The sequence below is a fragment of the Coptis chinensis genome, chromosome 8 (assembly GCF_015680905.1).
Source record: "Coptis chinensis isolate HL-2020 chromosome 8, ASM1568090v1, whole genome shotgun sequence".
Taxonomy (NCBI): domain Eukaryota; kingdom Viridiplantae; phylum Streptophyta; class Magnoliopsida; order Ranunculales; family Ranunculaceae; genus Coptis; species Coptis chinensis.
Window position 1 is genome coordinate 71,582,474 of NC_141463.1, and position 19,578 is coordinate 71,602,051.

Genomic DNA, 19,578 nt, shown 5'->3' on the forward strand with positions numbered 1-19,578 from the left:
TGCACCATCTCTGCCTAACCGGAACAATTGACGTTAGTACTAATAGTAAAGAAATTAAAGATAAAAACAATTCAACATTCAAGCACTAAGAAAAAGTGATAAAATTGACACAAAGCAAGGATATATGAATAGCTAAGGGTTCTTTCCTAAAAACATGTACTTGAGCGCAAACGAAATCGCAAAGAACAAAGAGCAAAACAATATAGATGTAATTCTCATCTAAATGACCAACATCAATTTAAATATAACTAGCATGCAATCACTCACACTTACTAGCATAAACCCAACTTCATTAAACATTCAAAGTATATAATTATTATCTAGGCATACAATTTGTACAAACATAACTAAATTAAACTTTCCAATTTGACAACAAAAATCATCTATATAGAAAAATGAATATAGGAGGGTTAAAAATCATCTACAACAAGCTAATCTAATAATATAAATGCACAAGGTATGAACTTTACCCGCTAATCAAATAAAGGCTAAAGTTTTAAACTTACAAAGTCATACTTTTTACCCACATATAATATAGAAAGGATTAGAAACTCATATATACATCCAGTTTATCGAAAGATTGAATGTTACATATCTACAAACGCAGTAAACAAAGGGATCGATATAAGACTGCAAGTTAATTTAACTACTTTTTTCTACATGATTTAGATTTGAAATAATGAACCACAAAACAATTTTTCTTAGGACTTTCTAATAATTTATTATATTGAATACCCAAAACATCAATTAAGAATTGTTAATAGGGAAGAAATAACTATTATACCTGAAAAGCAGCGAAGAAGGATGCAGAAGTGAAGAAGGAGTTTCGGGGTTCAATTATGATTTCTATTTTTGTTATATTTCAGAAGTTTTGGGGTTCAATTTTTTCACCAAAATAAAAGGAGGAAAAGAATATAACAAACCACGGGAATATGTTTTCTTCATGTTTTTTTCTTTCAGAAAATAAATATTGCTAACTTAAAAAGCTTCTTGCCACCATCGTCGCAAAATGCCCACTTGAAGTCGCGGCCAATACCCACTCGTGGCAAAATGTATGACTTAAAGCCACAGCCAAGTTGAATTGGTTGCAAGAAAGCAACTTTTTGTCACGAAAAAAGATCGATCGAGGCAAAAGGAACCTCTTGCCACCAATTCTATTTGTCATGGCAAAAAGTGGGAACTAGCCACGACGACACTGGCCGCGGAAAAATGTTGGACGCTAAAAGTCACTTTTTTAGTAGTGTAATAGGCCTAATTCCGAGGTCTGAGTCCAAAGATATGATCTGCTGAAGTTCTGTGGACTTTTATGTTCTTTTTCTGTCCAAGTTGACTTTGACTTTCCAGCTTTGACTAAGCTTCAAAAAGTTTTTTCTCCTTGAAACTTGGGCTTTAACCATAGAACTTCTCTAGCAATCAATTTGACTCATTTCTCTTGCAAAAGTGATGTATTTCTTCACATAATTGATTCCAAGAACTGAAATACACAAAAGCACTTAAACAATACTAACTCTTATTTATTATAAATATAATTGGCTTAAATGTAATATTATTAAGGAGTTAAAACTACAGTTTTGAGCTCTTATCACATGTCTTGATTCAGATTAGCATGCTCTTCTTTGAAGCTTGTTAGTAGATACCCTGACCATCCTAAAGTTGGAACTTTGCATGACAATTTTGTGTGAGTATTACTTTGTACTTCTCAGGTGCTCATCAAAATTGGTTTAGTTAAACAACTGTTCACTTTGATATGGCTAGGAAGCTTGGCCATCCTTTCTTTTTAATCCATTAAACAACTTACCTGCATGCATTAGAGCATTACCGTCTTACCAAATTATTAGATTAGAAGGTGTGTCAAAAATTAAGTTAGTAATTTTAATTGAGCATATTAAAATAGGGAGGTTTAGCTTCTTGTTAATGTCCCCTTTTAAGTAATTCTTTCATTTCCAAAGTTGGTCTGTTACACTCATAAGCAAGAAGATGACTTAAACAAATGTAACCAACAAAAAAGGGTAGATGTGTTAACAAATTATAACATCTCGAAGTTCTTAAGCTAAAGGGATGGAACAAAACATAACGAGATATATGAAGGGGTTTGTTTCTCTGTCTTGTACCTCACTTTTGCTATTTTTTAATTCAATTTATTTTATATACTTACATGAATAGAGAAGCCACCTCAGTACTTTCTTAGTCTCACTAAGGCTATAGAAGATTGGCTCAGAGTTTTTCGTGTCTTACTTTTGCTCATGTATATGTAGAGACAAATAGAGAAGTAGACACCTAGCTAGTTTTGACTTGCATCAAGAATGTAATTACTTCTTACCTCATCTTGATAGGCAACTTAGCAACTTTGTAAAGAGGGACAAAGAAAGTAAGGACCTTCCTAACACTTAGTAGACGAATGACCTACCCAATAACTTCAATCAATGTACCGCTCTAACCGAACCACCCCTCACCCAGGCTGCCTATTACCTATCCGTAGAATTCCCAGAGCTTATCCCCCCTTGATAGTCAATATATTACTGCTTCTGATACTGATAACAGCAGTGGGAATGCTCAAACTCATTCTTAGGTAAAAAAAAGAATAGTGGTTTGATTATTAGGCTAATAAACGTAGTTGGGTGGTTCTTGTATAAGGCTAATTTGAGACTTAGCTAGGAAGTAGATTGCACCTAACATTTATTCTCAAAACCATCATCACACACCTCCGTATGATGCACACTAATCTATAATCTTTACAGTCTATTTTGTCAATACCACTAGTTTAATTACACCGTCGATCTTTATACTTATTTTTATTTATACTTTTCACTTAAGGTATAAATGGATGACATATGAAGAAGCAAATACTGCTCGATCAGCAATAGGATTTGGTCTTATGTATCATGGGATACCAAAAGTGAGTTTGTGTTGGAACATGGTTTTTTCTCTTGTACTTTGTTTTGATATTATGCTTACTCTTCCTAATCCTATGCATGTTTCATGCAAATAGACTTTGTAAAGAACCAGTAGAACTTAGTTGTTCTCATACTACATTAGTTAACATGGAGCTAGCATTGGATTATATTTTATAAACAGACTATAGTGGATTATTGTTGATCATGTTTGCTATTTGTATTCTTACATTTTGGTGCCTTTATATGATACCCTCGGTATGTTTTTTTCTTACATGCAAACTAATGTCATCTAATATGTGGACCTTCAATTAATTTTGTTTCTTTTGTTTGTTGATTTTGTTTTTCTTTTGTTTCTATAATTCCCAATATATTTAGGTCCACATGTTAAGTTTATTATGAATCACGCTTGCAAAAGTCATCTTTTGTGTGCCACATACATTGAATACCGTAAGGCCTGCTTGTGACCCTCTGCTTGTGCCACATACATATAATTGTATTTGTCTATCCATACATCTAATAGTGGTATGGGTGTGACTGGTCTAGGAAATTAATCCTTGTAGAGGTGTGTAACTTCAGTTGTTTTCTCTCTTGCATGATATGTAGTCAAAGGAATATATGAACACATGTCATCTCTTCCATCATCAATTGGAGTTGATGATATATCATATTCGAAACTACTCAATCATGTAATCTTTCATAATTGAGAAAATGGTGTTTAGATGAATGCCACATTGTTTATCTAGAGAAGCCAATAAACTAACTTATGTGATTGTGATACTTAATTCTTAAACAAATATTTATTAGCACTTTGTACTATTAAATTAGTCTTTCTATTTGATGATGACTGAATCTTACATATTGACTTAATTTTTGTGTGAAGATGTGTAGTTCAAGTTCATCTAATGATTGCTTTTATATGGTTGTAGCTATATCTTCAAAGCAAGCCTACTGTCCAACATGATGAGGTACAAGCAAGCGAACCGAATATGCGGATTTTGATCCAAAGAAGCTGAGGCATTGTTTAAATGGCTAGGAATATAGTCTATCGAGTTAGGGCGCTATATGGTGATGTTTTCATATATTTTTTGGGGGTCCTAATAATATTTCAGATTTCTTAATGAGTACTATATTTTTTTCCTTGTGTAATGAAATGTTAAATTGTGAAGAATTATGATTTTTGTGGGTTTGAATGGAATTGTAGATAATTGCAAGTGTTGTATAAAGGCACTGGAATCATTTTTTTTTTTTTACCCAATTCAAAACATATGCCATGACCTAGAACCGTGACTAAACTATTGATTCAATAAAAAAAAACCCAATCCCCCACGGTTCATCTAAGAATTGCCCACGGTTGACAACTATAGCAAAAGGGTTATTTACCATGGCCATTGGAACGGTCCAAAACCGTGGGAAAAAACCAAGCTTCGGCCACAGCCAAGAGACATGGCAAAGGTTTAGCCACAAGCACATTGGCCACGGTCATGCAACGAATATAAACCATGGCAAAAGGGTTTAGCCACGATCTATAGTTGTAGCAAATGCTCAGTATTCTTGTAGTGATACTCTCAGTATTCAATCGGTTCTAAACACTTACTAAAAGCATCTCGCGCAGTAGCATAACATGCTTACACAAGCATCAAAGCCCCCCAGAGCTACAACCTTCTTAGATTTTACAAACATACACTTTTAGGTCCAACTCAAAATTGGATATCAAAACAGTAAGCAACAACATTCAGACATAAGGAAATGAAGGAAACAAAATAAGCATGCATTTTATAAATCCAAGATGTGAACTGCCTGAACCAACCCAGGAAACCAGTTTGAAAGATAGCAAAAAATGCCAAACTGCCACATACATATGTGGAAACCAACTCGCAAATACCAAAGTAATCGAACTACCAAGACAAGCTTGCCCAGGAAACCAGAACACTCTATCATCACACAATCAAAACGCCTATTACTCCCATCCACCCGTGCACTCTTCCCAGGCCTAACATCTATCGCCTCACCCTTCCTCTTCAGATGAGGATAATGTACTGAGATGGCAACATCATCCATCTCAAGTGGGGAGCTCTCTCTCTCTTGTCGTCACGACTCCCTGGGAACAACTTCAGAGCTCCCACTAGTACGCATAACAGGTCACCTTATCACACTACCCCCACTTCCCGAAGCACCCATATTACCTCCAGCCCTCACTGGGACAGAATGGTTCCTGCGGCGAGCCTCCCGAGTAATCAGATCACTCTCCTCCCTTTCTATTTGAGACTCAACTTCCGAGTTAACAGTCACAGCAACTCACGCTCTTCTCTTTTGTTGCCTCCACTTCGATTTGAACCCCTCACCACCTCGCTCAGCAAAATAGCTCGCCACAGTTTCAAGTCTCTCTCTCTTCTCAAATCGCTTAAGCCTCGCGAATCTCTCGATCTCACCTCGGTACCCTCAGTTCGAAATCACAATGTCTACAAAACACAACAAGAACCAAATGTCAAAATCAGCAAGAAAAGAAAACAATAAATCATCATAAGTTACAAACACCAGCACAAACATACTATCAAAATTACAACTCTTAGTCCTCAAACTACTCCCAGCAACACAGTAGTCCCCCCCACCAACAATGGTTTATGCTCCCAAGACTCATTACTAACTCCACCTAGAACGGATGACTTACTCACCATAGTTTGTAAGCTAAAGTTGTTCGACCTAGATCGCTTCACAACCAAGTGCTAGAGCACATCTTTGAGCCCAATATTGTACTCCCTAGACTCGTTTAACAGGTCGAAAACCCTAAAAAGTCTCCAACTGTTTCAAACGAACTGACAAGGAGCCTTCCCACAAAAATTCAGCACATCACAGGTCAATTTAGAGAATGGCAAATGCAACCCGCTTTGAGTTGCCCCACACATATGACAACCCCCTTATCTATTGGTAGAAAACTACTACTAAACACGTTATCTACATTGCTCAGGTCGTATATTTCCAGTTTGGGGATGTTGATGTCAAATCTTTCCCTCACATCACCAAAACTAGTAATTGCACTCCTATCAACAACCCTATACGGTCAACCACTAGATGAAGACTGATCTTCCACGTCATTGCTACTCGAGATAGCAACAACAGACCCAGAAACTTCTTCTGTTCGATCTTCAAATCCTACCGATCTCTCAATCACCTCATCAGAATGGGAGTCATCAGAATCAAACATTTTCCTTTTCTACGTAACGAAATTTATAGTTAAACCTACCGAATAGAAGGAACGAGAAAGAAAAATGGCAGAAAACACTAACCTGAGCACTCAAGTGTTCATAAAGTCGAAAGTAAATGTGGAAGTAGAAACTCCTTAGCTTTCCAAAACCATCTTATACAAGCCACCCTTCCAGTTCCTAACACAAGCCATCATTGCACCAAACCCTAGACCGACACGTATTCTTATGACCTTTCTTTGTCAAGTATGTGATAGTTTCACCTACCCACAAAACGAGGCGGTTCATATTCAAAACTATCCACGCCCTTGCATGTGGTGTATACGTGCCACCGTTTTCTCTCACCAGATCGCTCATCTGTATAAAGTGACCTACTGAGATAGGGTTGTGTGAGGGAATAATATCCACATCCAATGGATATTAATTAGACACATGTTTAGCACAAATAGAGCTATCAGCCGATCTCCGCCACACACACCTCCAGGTCGCTTGGTCACGCCACGCTCCGCCAGATCACTTCATAGCAATTCGAGCCAAGAACACGATCTCTGCATAGAGACCGTCCTACCAGTTCGACCAATATAGCGACCTCCAAAAGATCTACACTTGCTTAAACCATAACGGATAGTAATGTATACCACAGTTGTCACCATCAAGACTGGAGCTCCATATGTGCACTTTATTACTCCACCACTACTCGCCATCATGGCTCATTAAATAAGCTCAAGTCCTGAACTTGACCTGATGCGGGAGAGGAGGAGGCGTGGGCAACTTGCTTATAAAAAAAGAAGAGGAACTACGTCTGACTTGATTCAAGTTGCACTCAAGAACTTGATACGTAGGCAGCTTGCATATATCGCGAACTCAGTCAAACTCACATTCTCATCCACAATCAAAACCTATAAAACTTACATCAAATCGAGCCTTTACAATTACAATAGTTCCTTTTTTTCCCGAAGAAAATGACTCGAATGACTTAAATCCTTCCGAGAAATCCTATTTATATGTTCTTAGTTCAACATCTCTCCTTTGTAAGGATAATTTGGTTGTTAACAAATCGTTAAATATCGTTTGGTTTAGCTTGTTGTTTGTGATGCATTATGCATATACTTATTGTAATGCATTGAGAGCTGTAGTGGTAGAATTTGGTATGTATAAGATTAGTTGTTAGATGAAGCCATGGCAACATACTGTACATAGAAAGGGTGCACAGGATCAGGACGTCGATGCTGGGTCGTGGTACGGAAACCCTACACGTGGAGTAGGGGGGACTGTGAGATGAAGAAACAGATGGATGGTCAGGATAAAAGAGGATGCCAGTATAAAGAGAAAGTGAAAGAGAGAGAGAAGGGGACTTTTGAAGGGGATAGAAAGGGAGCTAGGCTGAAGAAGAGGGAGAGAGCGAGTGTAATAGGAATTGAGTCATAACATTTGGTGCCGTCTGTGGGGACCGAGAGATCAAAGCAACGTGGAAATGGTAACAGTAGCAAAGAGAAAAGTGGGCCGGCCGAGGAAGGGGGTGGTGCATGAAATGGAGGCAGAAGTAGTGAGTAGTGATGGGAGAGGTCAAGAAGAGGAGGAGGTTGCCGCTGAGTCAGCATCGGAGAAGACAAGGCTTATGTAGGAAGAGATCAGGAGATTGAGAGAGGAAAACGAAGTGTTGAGAAAGGAAAGAGAAACGGCGGAGGGGGAAGGGAGAGCGTACGCGAGTGAGGAATCGGAGAACGAAGAAGAGGGGTCGGATCTCGTGGACAACCCGGTGGCTGGTCTCACAATGGAGTAGGTTCAGGAGATGATAAACAATGATCAAGAGGCGAACCTTGAATAGGCAAAGACTCAGATGGGAGCGACTAGCCAGGTGGTGGCAGGCCTCAATTGCAACCCTTTGGCAGATGCCATATGGGCATCGGAGGTGCCCAAGCGGTTCAACCAACCGAGATTCAAAAGGTATGATGGCAAGGGGGACCCAACGGATCACATTCATCACTTTCGTCAACAAATGCCACTTTGGCAAGAGGCGCGGTATGATAGGCTGCGGTGCATGATGTTCCCAGCTAGCCTTAAAGGGGAGGCGTCAGATTGCTATTATCGTTTGCCTTCGCGGTGTATCAATAATTTTCAGGAGTTAGAGAAGGCGTTTATAAACCATTTCATACATCAAAAAAGGAGGGTGGTGGATATCGCGGCTTTGTTCAATGTGAGACAGCGGTCCACGGAATCGGTAAGGGATTATTTGTGTCGATTCAAGGTGGAGACGTTGAAGGTTGAGAATTTGGACGAAAGGATTGCGGTAATAGCATTTGAAAGGGGACTGCGGCCAGGAACAAGAGTACATCAGTCAGTGGCTAAGAATGAGATCGCTACTTTGCATGAATTATACCCAAGGGTGGAAAAATACATTAGGTATGAGGATACCATGCAGAAGGATTCTCGAAGGTCAGGGAAGGCAGCGTTATCTTTGGAAAAGGGTTGGGATCAATAGAAGAAGGAGGTGGCCAATAGGGGAGATAGGGGGTACCACGGTTATCCGTCGCAGCCAGAGAGGAGCCGGGAGGGGGCGCAAAGGGAGAATAGAGAAAGGAAACCATACCGCGAACCAGAACAGACGCCACTGAATAGGCCATTGAGCGATATCTTACCACTAATAAAGAACCTATAGGGGTATGAAGGACCGCGGAGTACTCCGATGGAAATGTCGAACAAGCCGTACTGTGCATATCATCAGGTACGAAACCATGAAACTAATAACTGTTATGCTTTGAAATGGTTGGTTCAGAGGTTGGTATAGAAGGGTATGATGAGAGAGTTTGTGGTGGGGGCCCCAAATAAGGAGCAAATACCAGCTCAGGGAAGGATATTAGGAACCATCAATGTTATTTTCAGTGGAGAGGTTCTGAGTCACAATGCCCATAGAAAGAAGATAAGGAGAACTGCGAGTATACAGCAGATCAATGAAGGGAGTGGGATACCGCAGCCCAAAGCCTGGTCAGCGGAAGGAGGGGAACGAATTGTGTTCTCTAGTGCAGACTTGAAAGTTTTGGATTCCCCTTATGAGGACGCCTTGGTTATCACGATGGCTATGGGAAATTACATGATCAAGAGGGTATTGATTGATTGTGGCAGTGCAGTGGATCTGTTATTCATAGGAGCTTTGGACGAGATGAGAATCGATCCCAGACAGCTCAGATCTCCACAGACAAGTTTGTATGGATTCAATGGAAGTAGGACAGAGCCTATGGGGGAGCTTTTGTTGCCAGTGACAACAGGCCCAGTGACGGTCTTTACTCGATTCATGGTGGTGAATTCTAATTCCCAGTACAATGCAATCCTGGGGCGACGGTGGATCCACCAGATGAAGGCAGTACCCTCCACATACTATCAGGTTATACGTTTCCCCACTCAGACAGGAATGTATGAGGTCCGGGGTGATCAAGTGGCAGCAAAGAACAGTCACCAGGGAACAGTGAAGGGAATGATTCGTAGAAATGAAGGAGAGTCCTCAAACCCCAAGAAAAGACCAAGCATAGCAATTACATATCGCGGCCACGTACGAGGAAGAGGACCTCGGGGTGGGGTCGAAAACTCTGGATGAGATCGACATAGTAAATCTGGGAGTAGGGGAGGAAGAGAAATTCACATCGATAAGGACCAATTTGTCGGAGGAGTGGAAGGGGAAGCTGGTACAATGTCTATCGGAGAATAAGGATGTGTTTGCATGGGCAATTAAGGAGATCACAGGGTTGGATCCAAGCTTCGCGTGTCACCGCCTACACATGAAGGAGGGCACGAAGCCTGTGAGGCAGAAGTTGAGGAGTGTGAGACCGAAGTATGCTAAAGGAATTCGGGAGGAGGTCGCGAAGTTGAAAAAGGCGGGAATAATCAGAGAGGTGGAGTTCACGGATTGGCTGTCTAACATAGTCGTGATACCCAAGAAGAATGGCAAGGTACGTATGTGTGTGGATTTTACAGACGTCAACCTAGAATGTCCCAAAGACAGTTACCCTATGTCACGGGTAGATGAGTTAGTGGATCGAACGGCAGAGTTCAAAATACTTTCGTTTATGGATGCTTCTATGGGATACAATCAGATCGCGATGTATACGGTCTGGATCAGGAAAAGACATCTTTTGTAGTGGAAGGCAGTACCTACTGTTACACAAGGATGCCGTTTGGGTTGAAGAATGCGGGGGCTACTTTTCAGCGTCTTGGAGAAAAGATGTTTGAGGGTAAGATTCGGAAGGGAATGGAAATCTACATAGATGATATGGTGGAAAAGAGTATGTCAGAAGGAGAGCATTTAGAGGGCCTGAGGGAGACGTTCAGCATACTACGAAAGCATAATCTGAAGCTCAATCCGGAGAAGTGTACATTTGGGGTGACCACCGGAAAGTTTTTGGGTTACATTGTTACCCACTGGGGCATAGAGGCAAATCCCGAACAGATAATGGCTTTGGTGGAAATGCCCTCCCCCCAGAACGTTAAGGAGGTACAACAATTGGCAGGTAGGGTCGTGGCATTGAACAGGTTCATCTCAAAGTCATCCGACAAGTGCAGACCACTATATCGGTTGCTGAGGAGCACCCCGGATTTTGTGTGGACACCAGAGTGTGAGAAGGCATTTCAGGAGCTAAAGAGTTATCTAGGAGAGGCTCCATTGTTGTCTCGACCAGAGCAAAGGGAAAAATTGTACTTGTACTTGGGAGTTTCTGAATATGCGGTGAGTTCGGTCCTCGTCAGGGTTGTGAACAAGGTGGAAAAGCCGGTGTATTTCCAAAGCAAAACCTTGCTGGATGCCGAGACCCGGTACAGCAGAGTGGAGAAATATGCTTTAGCATTGATATTCTCGGCCCTAAAGTTGAAACCTTATTTCGAGGCACATTCAGTGGTGGTGGTGACTAACCTACCTCTCAAGCAAGCATTGAGGGCCAAGAAGTCTGGGAGAATGCTTAAATGGGCAGTGATGTTAAGTTCATATGAGATTCAGCATCAACCCGGAACAACGGAAAAGGCTCAAGCAGTGGCAGAGTTTTTAGCGGAATTCCCAGCAGAGGATCCCACCTGGGGAGAGGAGATGCTCATAGAGCCTGAACGAGAGAGGGAACAAGACCTTCTGGATCCTTGGGATGAGAGGAATGGGTGGAAGGTGTTCACCGGTCGGCGACAGATGCTTGCAGCGAAATAGGAGTCGTGTTGGTTACACCAGATAATAACATAATAGAACAAACTATGAGGTTGGGATTTGCGACATCTAACAATGAATCAGAATATGAGGTTGTGATAGCAGGGTTGAGGATAGCTGGGGATTTGGGGGTGGAAGAGTTGACAGTGTATTAAGATTCGAATTTGGTGGTATGCCAGGCAAACGGCGGGTTTGTTGCATGGTGTCCTCGAATGGTGAGGTATTTGGAGGTATTAAAAAGGAGGGCCGTGAAGTTCACGAAAATCAGGTTCGTACATTTGGGCCGTGGTGAGAACCGACATGCGGACTCCCTGGCCTATGTAGCCGCGGCTATTCCCGGATCCGAAGAAAGAACTATCAAGATAGGTAGGCTGGCAAGACCAAGCACGGAGGAGTCCGAATAAGCGGTACTAGTTTCAGAAGAGGAGGAGGGGTGGATGGGCCCTATCAAGCACTTCCTGAATGGGGGAGAGGTGAACGATAAGAAAGAGAGGAGGAGGTTGGAACAGAATTCACAGAGGTACACTTTGTTGGGGGGAGAGCTATACCATAAGAATTTTGATGGACCGTTACTGAGATGTCTAAGGCCGCGCTTGGCGCAGGAAGTGCTGGCAGAGCTGCATGGGGGAGATTGTGGGAGTCACTCTACGGGGAGAACCATGGCTCACCGATTGTTAACACAGGGGTATTTTTGGCCCCACATGAAAAGAGACGCCGTGGAATTCGCTAAGAGATGTGAGAAATGCCAGAAGTTTGCTCAACTGATATTCGCCCCAGCTGAACCATTGCATAATGTATCTAGCCCCTGGCCGTTCGCTATGTGGGCCATGGACATAGTGGGACTGCTACCGGTAGCCATGGCTAGTGGCAAGAGGAGGTACATGCTCGCGGCTACAGATTATTTTACCAAGTGGATAGAGGTTGTACCTCTACAGCAGGTCAAGGAGGAGCAAGTGATCAAATTCTTATGGGAACATATCATTTGCATATTTGGGTTGCCCTATGCTATCATTGCGGATAATGGAACCCAATTCACGAGGTCCAAGGTGAAGGATTTCCTGTAGGCGTACCATATGAAACAAGGATTTTTTGCCCCTTACAATCCTGAAGGCAATGGACAAGCCGACACTAGTAGAAAAAAGGCTTTTTGTGACTGTTTTAAAATGTTATTTGTGACTGTTCTGTTCGAAATGGTCACAAATGGCAGAAAATGGTTTTTGTGACAGTTTTAAAAAGTTTTAGGTGAGGTGCGTTTTCGAAACGGTCACAAATGGTTTTTTTTCTAAAGAAGGTGTATATGTGTGGAGAACTATTTGTGACTATTTCACTAAAATAGTTATGTATTATCCGACCCTTAAGTGACTGTTTGACCCATTATTTGACGCAACTAATTTTTGGTCCAGCGCGCCCACAACTCCACTAAAAAACAACTAATTCGAAATATGACACACTCATGTTCACTTTCAACTCTCGCTGTCTCCCGCTTCCTTCAAACTCTCTAAGTACAGAAACAAGAAAAGAAAAAACACTTCGCGACTCTCTCTTCACTTATTCTCAACCTAAAACAATTTCTCACAACTCTCTCCACTACACCATATCAATGAATTTGCAACATCTAGTAAAATTGATTACTAACACTTATTCATCCGTTACAATGTTTGTTACACATTTTTCGTCAAAAATCTTACCAACCTTTACATATTTTGTAGGTAAATACTTGCTTTGTTTACTAACATTTACCCAATATTATGTGACGGATTAATAAGTGTGACCTATTGTAAAAAATAAAATAAAATAAAACTTTAGAACAAATGAAAATGAGTGAAAACTTTAGGGGGAATGGTTTTCATTCTCGCGCCCATCTCTTACCCCTTCCAATAACAAAAGACAACAATGAAGGGTTAAGCCGCAGAGAAAATTGCTACTATTGCTGTCGTTGCTGCTAGTGTTGCCATCGAGGTAAGTCGTCATCTTCTCCTTTATCTTCTCCTTCATTTTCTTAATTTTCTCTTCTTCCTCCTTTGTAACAGTTAGGATTTTGGCTAAGGAGTTCGATTTACACCATCAATTGCTCAATCTACTCAAGAAAGCTTCTTTCTTGTCCAAGGTAATGTTTTGTTTAGTGAATCTTCTTTCATTTACAGTTTCAAGTGTTTCTATTTTTCAAAAAAAAAAGAATTAATTAGCTTTTGGGTTTGTCTAGACATATGATTATTAGGGTGTATGTTCATGAATACTAGTATAATCTGTCAACCATTGCTAAATTTTGCATCTTTATATGAAAGATTTTCGTTTATATTAATGTTCTCATGTTGTACTGTGTGAATCAATGACAAGGGTGGGAAATTTGCTCTTGTTGTCTTCGTTCCCTTTGATTTTATAGCAAATCTGTAAATTTGTCACTTTGATTTCAAGTTAATAGTTAATTTAGTTAACAAAATTGTAGGTTTTGAATCGTATCACTTTTGGTTTTGAATTATGTACTAAAGTTTTGTTCTTGAAGTAGAGTTTTATATTTTGAAGATAGGCGTTTCTTTGATCTTGATCTTTCTGTGGTCTTACTAGCTTCAGTTTTATTTGTTTGATGTAGCGTCAGTATTGAATTAACTACATTTGTGTTTATTATTAGCATGTTCGCCCGATAAATTATCGAGGTCGGTCAATTAGCCGAGACGTAGATGGCTTTCCAGTGATGACATGCAGGTAATTCATTATTCCCTTGGTTATTTGATAGAGACTGAAGTGAGTGAATCTAATAATGTTATCACTTATCAGCATTAGCTGTCTCTCAAGTCTGTCTTACCCAACTAGTACATTTTAGCAACTTAAAGCAAATGTTGGTAGACTATCTAGATGATTAATCGTCTGGAAGGACATGCGTAGTTGTTCGTCTTTTTGTTTTGCTCCTGGTGCCTTCTAAAATTCTCAACTGGAGCATTCCACACTTGTCTTGAAATTGGTCTCCCTAATACCTGCCCAAACCAACTCTTCAAAGCTTTTTTTTTATTATTGGTCATACCACTAATCATCTTATAATGTTTCATCTATTGCGTTTTGTGTGGATGCGCATTCATTCTATTTGCTACCATCCATATGCAGATGTGATGTGGATAAAGTATTGCCTATATGTATTTTACTAACAATTAATGATTGTGTTATTTAAATGGGTTGTAAAAATAAATGGTTGCCTCAATATATTTGCACGTGAAGAATAATGCACAATGTTAACTCCCAAAACAAAAACCTTTGCAGTTTAAGAGTTTAAAGAACATAAATAGTTTTTCAAAGTCAAGAAAGTTCTTCCATAAATTTATCATGTATACATAACAAATTTTTTTTTATGCTTCTAAATAAATATTGTGCAGCGGAGGTACCCATGATAGTATGGTGGTATTGAAGCAGGAGTCACGTTATGCAAAAGACAATGATCACAGTTTCACTCATGTAATATAATAGTTTCATCACTCTCAAATCAATTTTGTTTTGCCACTTTAAAATTAGATAACTTCTATAATGGGTTTTATGTTTCCTTGGTTATGTTCCAGTTGAGACTTCAAATAGAACAAGGGATTCATGTTCTATCTAAGTGGCTAATTTTCAACATATTCAAATTTGTTGCATCAAAGGGTGTTAGACTCGGGCCTGCAATAATTTTTTTGACGAGATAATATTTTTGTAGCTTGTTGAGAAGATGATCAGGGAATCCACTTTTTCTCTCCATTTATTTGGCATTTCTCTTACCTTTCCTTTTTACAGCCTGACAGGTGGTTCAATTGTTGGGGACATGGCTCCATACCAAGTTTTTGCAATTGGAGGTCTTGGCAGTGTTAGAGGTTAGGGTGAGGGTGCAGTGGGTTCTGGAAGATTGTGCCTTAATGGGAACAGTGAACTAACACTCCCTTTGGTATGTAATGGTCTTCCTTGCATTTCAACAAAACATGAATAATTCTTATCCCAAATGTATGAGATTCCAATAGCATGTGTTGGTGAAAAAAAAACCCATGTCTTTTTGCTTTAAGTTAAAAAAAAAATGTATATTCTTTCTAAATAACTAAATGTCAATTTGTTATTCAATGAGATCATAAAACAAATGGCTACGGTGTTCCAACATTTGGAAGATGATTTCTGAGTCAAGGGTCTAAAGAGAAAGAGAGGAATCACCGTCCGTTGGGATGAACAACTATGTTTAAAATCCATGACTTCAGCTGTGGAACTGTTGTTTGTCAGTTCACATCTGCCAAGTGGCGTAATTTTTATGATGACTCAATTTGATGTTCCTCTTGTTATGAAGTGAGCCAGCTGTTGTGGTCTTCTTAGATACCAAGGAAATAAAGTGAAGACACGGGCCTTTGCATTTAGACTACCCAAGTCTTATGTTTGTAAAATATTTTCTAGATGTTTGCACACATGAGCATGGGAATCCCTCTCCCTCCTCCCACTCAATTGTCATCCCGTTACAATTATTTGACACGGCGAGGTTTGTTGTAATAGTACCAATTGCAACTAGTGCATGTCTGTCTTCGTAGTAGGGACCTAGATTTCAACAAACCCAATGCCTTTGTCCTGAGGAGTATGATAACCTTGCATCTGCTTTTGGTATGTCCCATTGCATTAAGGACACATTGGTCAGATCGTCTATTTTATGAATCCAGCTCCGCCTTCCCTTCCCCCTGTTCTGTATATTGATAAGTGATGAACTTCTAATAAGTATTTGTACTAGTTTTTGTTGGTCTATTACACTTCACACTATTCTGATCCACTTTGCTATTTGTTTGGTATTCAAAACTCATAATATAATATTTGTTTGCATCTGGTGTCTGTTCATAACAAGGTGTTGGAAGCTGCCATCTTCTTGGACTGTGTAACTGATTTGGGCTCTTGGTCACCATGTTCTTGGTATGTTCATTTTTCACGTAAGTACATAACACATACATCATTACATCCTATATATCCATCTATTATAATGGGGCTTACATAGAACTGGGAGCTATTTTTTTAGTTTTTTAGGCGTCCTCATGAATAGCGGGTGTGATTTATCTTGTCATCTTAGAGGAATACAGTCTTTTCTCCTCATATTCATTGAATAATTTCCTTTTGTCCTAATAATCAAGTTTACCATCTTGATAACAGGGGGGCGCAAGGCTTGAGGGGCTAGTTCGTCTATATGATCTTTTGATTTAGGTATGCAATTGTTAGGCCTGCCTTTCTATAACATAGACTTCTTTCGCTCTCTGACTTTCTCTCTGAAAGTTGCTAGACCATTGTTCAGTCTTATTCTAAAAGTCGCCATTGAAGAATTTTCTCAACCTCATTAGTAGACTTCACTGCCATTTTCTGTGCTATACCTATTATTCTTTCTTATAATTGTTTCTTCTAGTTGGTCTGCATACCATCGCTTCTCATCATATAAAACATGATGTCATTGTCTTGCATTTCATTATGTCTTTGTCTTGCATTTTGCAGCAGAAAACTATATGATGCCTCCTGCTACCTCCTTAAAGTGAGAGCTCCTTAAGGGCTCTTCTTTTATGTGAAAGACTGTTCCTTGTTTCACATATCTTTGATTGAGTCTCCAAATTCAATTTGAGTTAAGTAACTCTCAAGAAGTGTTTAATCTAAATAAAGTAATATAATGTGGCGTTAATCATTCAATGCATGTTCTTATAACATACAACACTAGTTATCATTTTGGTATAAATCAGTTACATCTGCGTGGGATGAGCATTAATCCAAAGCTCTCAAGGATAAGCAGTGAGGCACAGAAAGCCGACATAAAAGGAAAACTTGAATACGATTGACATGGCAGAGGTTCCTTCACTTGTTTAATGTAATTCTTTAAAGCATTCATTTGATTTCACATTTTATAATCCTCCTGTCTTAATTAAATTGGCCTATATAACTGTTGGATTTTAGTATTTAATCTTTTCTCAAGTTGGTTCAATCTCTGTTTTTAAGTCTATAATTATGGAATTTTGATTGTAGTTAATTGATCAACTTTTGGTTATTCTCGTATACTATTGGGCATCTAATTCCTATCTCTGTGTTTCTTTAGGTCAATTTTTCTGTTGGATTTGGCTGCATCGACGTCGACAAATGATTCAAGTATTCAATTTTTCTTTTTCTTTGCATTTAATTTATGTTTTGAATTCTATTACATCCTCAAGTATTTTATTTTTTATTTTTTCATCTGTAACGTGTGTAGTGGGATATGCTTGATATATATGTAATAAGGTGTGAAAAGTTTAGTCAATTCCATTACATTTCCTATCTAGTGACTGCTGAGTGGTGGGTGTCTCCCTCTATCATATAATGCTTGTATCATGCCGAAATGCAAGTTTTTCAAATTTGCTCTACAATGTAATCTAAGTTTATGTAATAGATCATTTTTATTTTGCAATACGGGTCCAAAGTTCTAGTAACAATAGTTGTAGTACTAGGAAAGATATTATTCCTTGTGAATTATGTTGCTTAGCATTCGTTCACTCAGATGTGGTATCTCTGTTATGTGTTGATTCTAATTTTAGACTTGCATGTTATATTTCTAGTCATTATTTCGTTGTGGTCTCTTGTTAGTTTAGTTTGATGTATATTTTTATTTCTTGGTCATTGATTGTAAATTTATGACTCGGGATAGAAAAGTTTGATCTAATTGTAAATTTAGTTTAGGTTTAGACTTGGTCTTGATTATATTAATTTTACTTGTAAAGCCTAATTAAGAACATGGGTTTTTTATATTTTGTATGATCTATGAAGAAGGTTTGCGAATGCGAGGAAAGACCGGGCTAGAAATGGGAATCAAAGAGTATTGAGTGAGATTAATTAGAATATAGTGGGAGTTGCACTTTATCCTTGTGTAGTCAACAAAAGAGGATTAATAGAGTAAGTCTTCAAACCTGATCTTAATCTTCGAATATCAAGGCCTTTTTTTTTGTAGTGGAATATTTTGTTTTTTGTATTTTTTTTATAGGAAATAGATGTGGAACTACAACATGAGTGGTATGTATGATAATGAATTCTTACCAACCATGTTTTGCCCAAGACGCTCAACCCATGTACTTTTCTTCTTCCCTATCTTTTCGCTATCTTTCCTAATATTTTCTTGTGTTCTTACTGTTTCCTGTGAAACCCTAGCTTCCGATTGTGTTTTTTCCTAATTTGTTGTGAAAAGATAGTTTTGCCCCTAATAAGCAATTCGCCTCTTAATTCAATTTCATATTTTTGCAGGGCCCTAGGCAACCAGATGGTAAACAATGTGGTATTCATGCAATGCGCTTTATGCGAGACATAATGAGCGATTTTTCTCCTTTGCCATTGAAAGTAAATAAAATACTTTTCACATTTTAACTTAATTTATGCTTGATATCTTTAGCAACTGTGTTTTTTACTTTTTTTTTCTTCTCTATTTTGCAAAATATTAAACTTGTTGTTTCTTATATTCCAGCTAAAAAATCTTAGCCATAAAAAGGTTTTCACCGACAAGGAGATAAATAAAGTTCGAATGGATTTTGTTATGTTCATCCAAGAATGTATTATGAACTATCCTCAAGATGAAGATGAACCATAAGGCTGAAGACATATGTGGGTGATCGATTTTGACGAGATTAGGTTATTTTTTCATTTGGATTTGGATTAGGCTTATTATATTTATATGAATTAGATTGGAAATGTGTTATTTACTTCATTATGTTTTACGATTAAGTACAAATATATATTGGTTATCCAATGGGATTGGAATGTTTCAATGAAATTAGCAATATATATGAGTGTTATTTAAAATTTAATAGATCATATTCAGATATGTAGTTTATTCATGTGTGTAGTTTATTGCAGGTCCCTAATTTTGAGGGTTTTTATATATATTCACGTTTTTTTTTCTTTTTTAAATAAAAAAAACAATATATACATATCACGATTTTACCCAAATCGTCATGACTAATGATACTTTTTATGACCGTTAAAAAGGATGAATGCATAACAGTTTATATAAAACCATCATAACTGATATGATTTGTTGTGACAATTTTTGAGCAGTTGTTACCTTTTTTTTATGGTTTTATGACTGTTAAAAAGGATGAATGCATAACCATTTATTTAAAACCGTCACAAATTATATGATTTGTTGTGATGGTTTTTCAGCAGTTGTTATTGTTTTTTATGGTAGAGAGAGGCTAGTCTGGAACAAATATTTGTGACGGTTTTGGAAAAAAAAATAAATGACTCTCACTCCGTCACGGTTTTAGGGGACAAAAAATAATGACAAAAGACTTTTTGTGACTATTTTTAACAGTGATATAAAGCATTTTTT

At 38.6% G+C, this 19,578-nt stretch overlaps 2 protein-coding genes and 1 long non-coding RNA gene across 15 annotated transcripts; all 3 read left to right on the top strand.

Annotated features, from left to right (window-relative positions):
• Positions 1-7,934: 7,934 nt before the first annotated feature.
• Positions 7,935-8,576, top strand: LOC147482791 (uncharacterized). The gene has a single exon (XM_086579425.1). It carries the CDS (start codon positions 7,935-7,937, stop codon positions 8,574-8,576), a length of 642 nt encoding a protein of 213 aa, XP_086435551.1.
• Positions 8,577-8,891: 315 nt separating this feature from the next.
• On the top strand, positions 8,892-9,686 carry LOC147482792 (uncharacterized). The gene has a single exon (XM_086579426.1). It carries the CDS (start codon positions 8,892-8,894, stop codon positions 9,684-9,686), a length of 795 nt encoding a protein of 264 aa, XP_086435552.1.
• Positions 9,687-13,047: 3,361 nt separating this feature from the next.
• LOC147482793 (uncharacterized) lies at positions 13,048-19,054 on the top strand. Of its 13 annotated transcripts, none has more exons than XR_015204754.1 (12): positions 13,048-13,232; positions 13,304-13,380; positions 13,903-13,976; positions 15,030-15,177; positions 16,105-16,169; positions 16,404-16,454; positions 16,976-17,100; positions 17,326-17,375; positions 18,027-18,152; positions 18,241-18,325; positions 18,498-18,590; positions 18,715-19,054. It is a non-coding gene; the product is annotated as an uncharacterized LOC147482793 (long non-coding RNA). The 13 variants fall into 13 exon arrangements; XR_015204750.1 differs by having other exon boundaries at positions 13,095-13,232; positions 16,105-16,186; XR_015204755.1 differs by having other exon boundaries at positions 13,095-13,232; positions 16,105-16,186; positions 18,030-18,152.
• The last annotated feature ends 524 nt before the right edge of the window (positions 19,055-19,578 follow it).